General features: G+C 41.1%; 1 protein-coding gene across 1 annotated transcript; it reads left to right on the top strand.

Annotated features, from left to right (window-relative positions):
- Positions 1-1,288: 1,288 nt before the first annotated feature.
- Positions 1,289-3,446, top strand: nppcl (natriuretic peptide C-like). The gene is made up of 3 exons (XM_018682735.2): positions 1,289-1,514; positions 2,291-2,445; positions 2,662-3,446. Exons 2-3 carry the CDS (start codon positions 2,347-2,349, stop codon positions 2,956-2,958), a joined length of 396 nt encoding a protein of 131 aa, XP_018538251.1. The 5' UTR covers positions 1,289-1,514; positions 2,291-2,346; the 3' UTR covers positions 2,959-3,446.
- Positions 3,447-6,270: the final 2,824 nt, after the last annotated feature.

The following is a 6,270-nucleotide window of genomic DNA, read 5'->3' as shown; positions in this document are numbered from 1 at the left end:
CCCCACATGCTGCTCCACTTCATTTTCCTCTGTTTTGTTTTTCCTTTTTTACAGCATCTTCTGTCATATCAGATATTTATCAGATGAGGAAAAAAACTTCCCTGAGTGTGGTGGTGTGTTTATTTACAATCTTTTTTTTTTTTTCCTCCTTCTTTTGTTCTGTCTGACACATTTGCTGTTGCCTAGTTGGCCGCCTCTGTTCTCCTGTAATCAATCTCTTTTGTAGGTCTCCCTCCGTTTTCTGCCTGGTGCTTTTCTCCCTCCCATCCTCCTCCTCCCTCCTACTCTCCGCTCCTACTTTTCCTCCTACAGCGTTCTTCTCTTCACCGACATCACATACAGTGTAGTTAAACCCTCCCTATCGCTCCACTGCCCTCGTCGCTAATCTCTCTCTCCCTCTCGCCTACTCCCTCTCCCACACATTGTCCTCTCCGAAAAGATGAGAGGGGTGCATTTCTGTATGTGTGATTGATATGTTATGTAAAGACACTTTGCCAACAACAGGCTAACAATATGATTGCACCAGCAGTTAGGTTTTATCTGAGTTTAAATGTATTCAGTGGGTGCTAAGTGCACAAACATGAGTCAATTTGCCCTGTTTATAACTTTATTCACTGCTGTACAAAGATGAATTCTGCTCACCTGGTATGAAAACTTTGATACATTCTTGCTCGCTGCAGATGCCTTTAAGTAGGAGAAAATATTCAGTGATGTAATCGATAGAGGTGGACATGAATCCCTGCCCAGTATCTGGTGTGCATTTGTAATTGCAGGGGGGTTTATTTACTTGAAATAATTAGAGGCTGCTGAACTTTGAGATCTGTGTATTGGATTGCACAGCTCCTGCTAGTGTTGTAATTTGGTGGCAGGGGGTACAGGGAGCAGATGGCACTGACAGACTGTAACTTACCCAACAGAGAGGGGAGGTCAGCGCATGCTGGGAAAGACCATGGAGACAAAGAGGGAGAGAGGGAGGTTAACGTGCAGGAGGAGAGTTGTCGTCACATGGGAAATGTATAATTCAGATTGAGTCGTGACAGAAACCTGAGAATTTTTCCAGCCAGGTCACGTCATAACTCACCAGTCTCATTGACAAAGCCTTGGCTGGCTGCTGCCCTCTGACCTTGATTTGTGCAGCACAGTGGCATCAGTATGGGGCACAGTACACACAGTCACCTTGGCAATGACAATCACTCTCCAAGGCTATGACATCACTCCAAAGAAAGGGAGATGAGGAAGGGGGGGGGGGTCATCTCTGGCTCTACAAAACCCCTGCAGCATCCCAGCTGATGCCCCAACATTCAGCTTCTGCCAAGAGCACAGACGCAAGAGGGAGAAAAATCATCCTTTCAGTTCCATCGCAGAGCGAGGAGTAGGAGGAGTCAGTCCAGTGAGATAGTGATGCTCCAGGCAGGTACCAACAAGTGAGAGGTAGCTGAGAGACTGAGAACGAGGGAGATGGAGAAGAGCCTGTGAGGGCAGAAGACACCAAGAGCCTTGAGAGAAAACAACAGGTGAGTACTCCAATCTTCTTTTTGTTTTTTTGTTTTTTTTAAGATTTTCATGTTAAAACAAAATTTATTCCATAGTTTTTTGCTCAATATTCCCCAAAGGAATCAAAGAAAACTACGGTGAGTCATATTAAATTAACATTGGTCACAGCTACAGTTTCCACAGTACATACTGCATTAAAGCTGGAATGCAACCTTCTATGTAATTATAGAAATCTAAATTTAGTGCTTAAGTCTAAATTTTCAAAAAGCTCCATTATTCATTATTCTGACAGTTTTACCATAAAAATTATTAAATCCACTGATGTAGTACTTTTTGAAACACTAACTGACCCTTAAATTAAGAAATATTTAAAATAAAAGTTTTCCTCTGGAAATATTAATGATAAAATATATCCTGCTTCTGTTTTATGTACGTATTTGTTTGGCTGTTTTTAACCTAGATTTAAAAGCCCAACCAGAGACAGGGGCTGCAAATTATCTGCAGATATATATATTAGTTCCACTATTTATTTATATGCAAGAACTGTTTATCTGTGTAGTCCTAACATTAAAAAAATGAATGAATACTTTTAAATCCTAAAGATACTGATAGAGGATTAGTTGAACTGTACAGAGCTAATGTATGTCGTCAAGACCATTCACATCACTGTCTAAATATAGAATTTTTTTTAAACTATTGTTTTATATATAATGTATATGTTGATTTATTTATTTTTTTTTTGCATGAGTAATTTTAATTTCTCCACATAATTTTATATGTGTTTGGGTGTTTGCAGCCAGTGTGTTTCCACTTTTCCTGCACCAGTTGTTCTTGCTCCTCATCTCTGCTGCCATGCTGTGTCCTGTGCTGCTTTGTGCCACTCTGCTCCTCCTGACACCCCTGGAGATCACAGAGTCTCGCGCTCTGCATCCCTCTCCTGATGCTGTGCAGGTACAGAGGGAGGCAGGGAGGAAGGGGAGGGGAGGTGGGGAAAGAATAGAAAAGCAAGAATAAGAGTGGTTTAAGGAGAATTCAGAGTGGATGAATGGTGGATACAAGAGAATAAGTCCAGAAGGAGGGGAGAGTAATGAAATGTACCACTGATTGAATTATTCTCCCTCGTACACTCCCCGACAATTAAATTTCATCCTCCTTTCCACTCTGCAGTTTATGGAGCAGTTTCTGGAACGCTATAATGACCTTCTGACCCTGGACGACCTGGAGAACCTGTTGAACAGCCAGCCGGAGGAGCAGTCCACCTTCTCCTCTGGGGTCAAAGCGGCCGAGTACCCTAAATGGGCCGACGTACAGACGCAGCCCGAGACCCCCTGGCTGCGTCTGCTGAAGGGTGCCCTGGCCAATCAGAAACGCGCAGAACCCGACCGGTCACGGAGGGGATGGAACCGGGGTTGCTTTGGGCTGAAACTGGATCGGATTGGGTCCATGAGTGGACTGGGCTGTTAGTGGAGAGAGAGAGAGATAAAGACTGATGACATCCTTCTTAGATTATAATGAGGAGAAACGCACACATGCAAAAGGCGTTCACCTGCAGTGAAGGATGTTGACATGCCTGTAGACTACATGTAGTGTGGTGTAAACTTGCAGTGTTGCTAATGTGGTTTCATCCAGTGTAGGTCAGATGCTTCACGCTATCGTGGCTGTTTTAACAGAACAGCTGTAGTTTATTCCATGTTTAAGTGTTAAACTGAATATTAGAACACGTGAGATATGTTTAACATCAAATGATCATCTTTGAACTGGCACTTTATGTATTTCTAGCTTTGTCTGCGCACAGTAAATGTAAAGATGTTTAGACATTTTGTGGCCAGGCGATTGTGTTTAAAATCGGGTGTATTGGACATGGATATCCAGAAATAGTGGCACCTGTAATTCCTGCAGATTGTTTTTTTATGTTTACTTATGATTTGCATGAATAAATGGATTTGACATTTTGCTGTGTTCTTTTCTTCTTTTTTTCCCTCACAGAAATATGAATGATTGTAAGATTCATCATTCACTTCTATCCCACACCTACATCCCAGTGTGCACTCTCTACTGACACGCGTCATTTCAATTTGTCCTTCAAAATAGAGCTTCAAATTCTCCTGACAGATATATATTTTTTAACTCTTGGTGTTTCATTGGAGGAAGCTACATTTCTTTCCCAGTCATTTTGTATGACGTATGAATATGGGTGGCCAATTGTAATAACAGCTGTCTCCATTTTATTTTATTCTTGCATTATAGCCAAGATCCCAGGGCAAAATATCTGAAAGAATTATGCAGGGAAATGGAAATAAATCTTCTGGCATCTTTGTCAGATAATCTCATGTCATATTTATAGAACATGTAAACGTAAATATGATGCAACTGTATATTTAATGGTGGTACTGGCAGTCCCTGTAGCAGCAGTGTGCCCAGTTTGAGAACATGACATAAACAGCTTTTTTCAGACTTAAGGCTCATGTGGGGAAGAAAACAGGTCAGTTTGAGGTGTTTTATTGGGTGAATCTGTTAGCAGCTGTAAAGTTACACTGCTGTCACAAATGTCAGAATCTACTATCTACTATACAATGTGAGACTAACAATGACATGCTGGTGTAAGGTTTTCTCTCACTGATATCCAGTGTAACTGGTATAAACGTAGGATTTATTCAGAACATCTGTTCAACTTGGTGGACAATTTTGATAATCAGTTACCTACGATTAAGACATTTATCAACATTCACAGACATTCACTGGTTCAGCACTCTGCCTTTCCTTGTGTTTTAAATCATTGTAACCTGAATTTCTTTGGGTTTTTGATTATGGGTCAAACAAAACAAAAAATTTGAAGATGTCACTTTGGACTCTTAGTACTTGCGATGGGCATTTTTCCCTATTGTCTGACATTTTACAGTGTGAAAATAGTTGACAGCCTAAAAAAATAATTTGAAAAATAATTGTCAGTTGCAGTGAAAAAAAATCCTAAAATATGTTGTCCACTTTATATTATGTCTCTTAGTTGGGTTGCATTTTGAGGACTGACAAAAATGTATTTAGATGCAGTTTTCTATCACAACGCTAGATGGCAGTCTCAGTCTATTTCTGTTTATCTGTTGTTCCCTCATAGAGCTGCCCTCTGGACTTTGTACTGGACTTTACTACTGGAAACAAGTTGTATAAATGTAACTGAAGCCACTTTTTACTTGCACACATGACTGTGCACAGATTACCAGACTGAAATTCTTTTATTTTGTTCTGTTCTTTTATTTTGTTACTGTACTTTCTATTAAGGTAAACTATGCTAATTTATATTTACCGAACATAAATAACAATACATTAAATAAACATTCATGTTGTTGTTGCTGTTTCAAATAAATGTAATTCATCTCACAGTGACCATTCCACTGATCTAAAAATGAAAATACTTTATTCCATGGGTTATTCCATCACTTTCCTCTCTACAGTGGGCAGAGTTTGGCTGTTGTGATATAGACAGAACATGTGACCTATATGAGGCAGCATTTACAGTACTGAGAGTATAACATGGCCCAGGCGTTGACTAGCCAGCCAGCATCTAATCTTAGCCTGACCTTTACTTCCCCTCTTTGACCTTAAGCTGCAAAGCAGAGGCCAAGACTGGCATGCATGCACTCAGGGTTGTGGTAGTTCAGCTATGCCTAGACCACTGGACCGCAGCCATAAAACACACCAGCACTGTCCAGTTTTGTTTCAGAGTGACATGTCTGCTGGGGTGAAACCACACGATCTGCTGAGTTGGAAATTACAAGTCACTGAATGTCATCTTTGGTCCAGTTAGATGTAAAATGTGCTGCACGTTCATGGTCTGCTGTGGTGACAAGATGCCATGCCATGGGTAAGGTTTCAATTCACTGTCAGGATTTACCCTGGAGGTGAGGCCCAGTATGCAGCCAGAGAGATATTTCCCACAGGATTCAGCTTGAATGACCCTCTGGTTTAAACTGACATCCTCATTATTCAGATGTAACATTTTATAATACCCCTAGGAGTGCTTTCTTCACAGAGAAACGCTGTTGCCAGACAAATGAGATTAAAAAAAGAAACTGACATGGCAGGGCCTTGTTATATTTTGTGTGCAATGAATAAAAGTGAAGCCAGTTCATTTCACAGGACCTTGAATGTAGCACTTCTGTTCAGACAAAGGAATCTGCCTTTCAATGAAATGTTGCATCCAGGCTCTGTTTCAGGAGTCATTCATTTCTGAATGACCAGAAAAAGCAACAATTTGACTGAGAAATTACGCCTCCCTTTGCACATGCATAATGATCATATGTTGAATAACCAAACTCCGGACTTCTGCTGAGTGGATGGAGAGGCAGAGGAAGAGGGGTGAGTGTCTGAAAGTGAAGGGTCATGGTCTTTGGACATTAAATGTCAGAGTCAGAAGACAGAGATTTGATCCCTCGTTTGCTCCCTCTGTGTCTCTGTGTGTCTGTATTCACTGAGAAGGTCAGTGAATGGCCCCTCTCTTTTTTCAGTCCTCTATATGAGGATCTTAATATCTGAGTATCTATATCCAGGCCTCTTAAAGGTGGCAACACAAGTCAAGCTGGATGGCACTGAAGCTGTAAGTAAAATAATTATTATTCCCAGGCTTTAGGCCTTATAATGAACAGCAAAGATAAGAGATCATAAGAGAGAAGCTTCTAGGCTTTTAACTCACAGTGAAGGGAAGTTGCAGAGGCCAGTTTTCATGCCTGTCTGCAGGCTGACGACCTTGACATTCAGAGGGGGGGGCGGAGCGAGGAGCAG

Source organism: Lates calcarifer, linkage group LG15 (assembly GCF_001640805.2).
Source record: "Lates calcarifer isolate ASB-BC8 linkage group LG15, TLL_Latcal_v3, whole genome shotgun sequence".
Lineage (NCBI taxonomy): Eukaryota > Metazoa > Chordata > Actinopteri > Centropomidae > Lates > Lates calcarifer.
This window is presented reverse-complemented; position numbering and strand designations above follow the sequence as displayed.

Excerpts from the sequence above, each read along its gene's own strand:
- nppcl (XM_018682735.2), top strand. The coding sequence starts at position 2,347 with ATGCTGTGTCCTGTGCTGCTTTGTGCCACTCTGCTCCTCCTGACACCC. Across the intron at positions 2,446-2,661 it reads CCTCTCCTGATGCTGTGCAG|TTTATGGAGCAGTTTCTGGA; the intron begins GTACAGAGGGAG and ends TCCACTCTGCAG.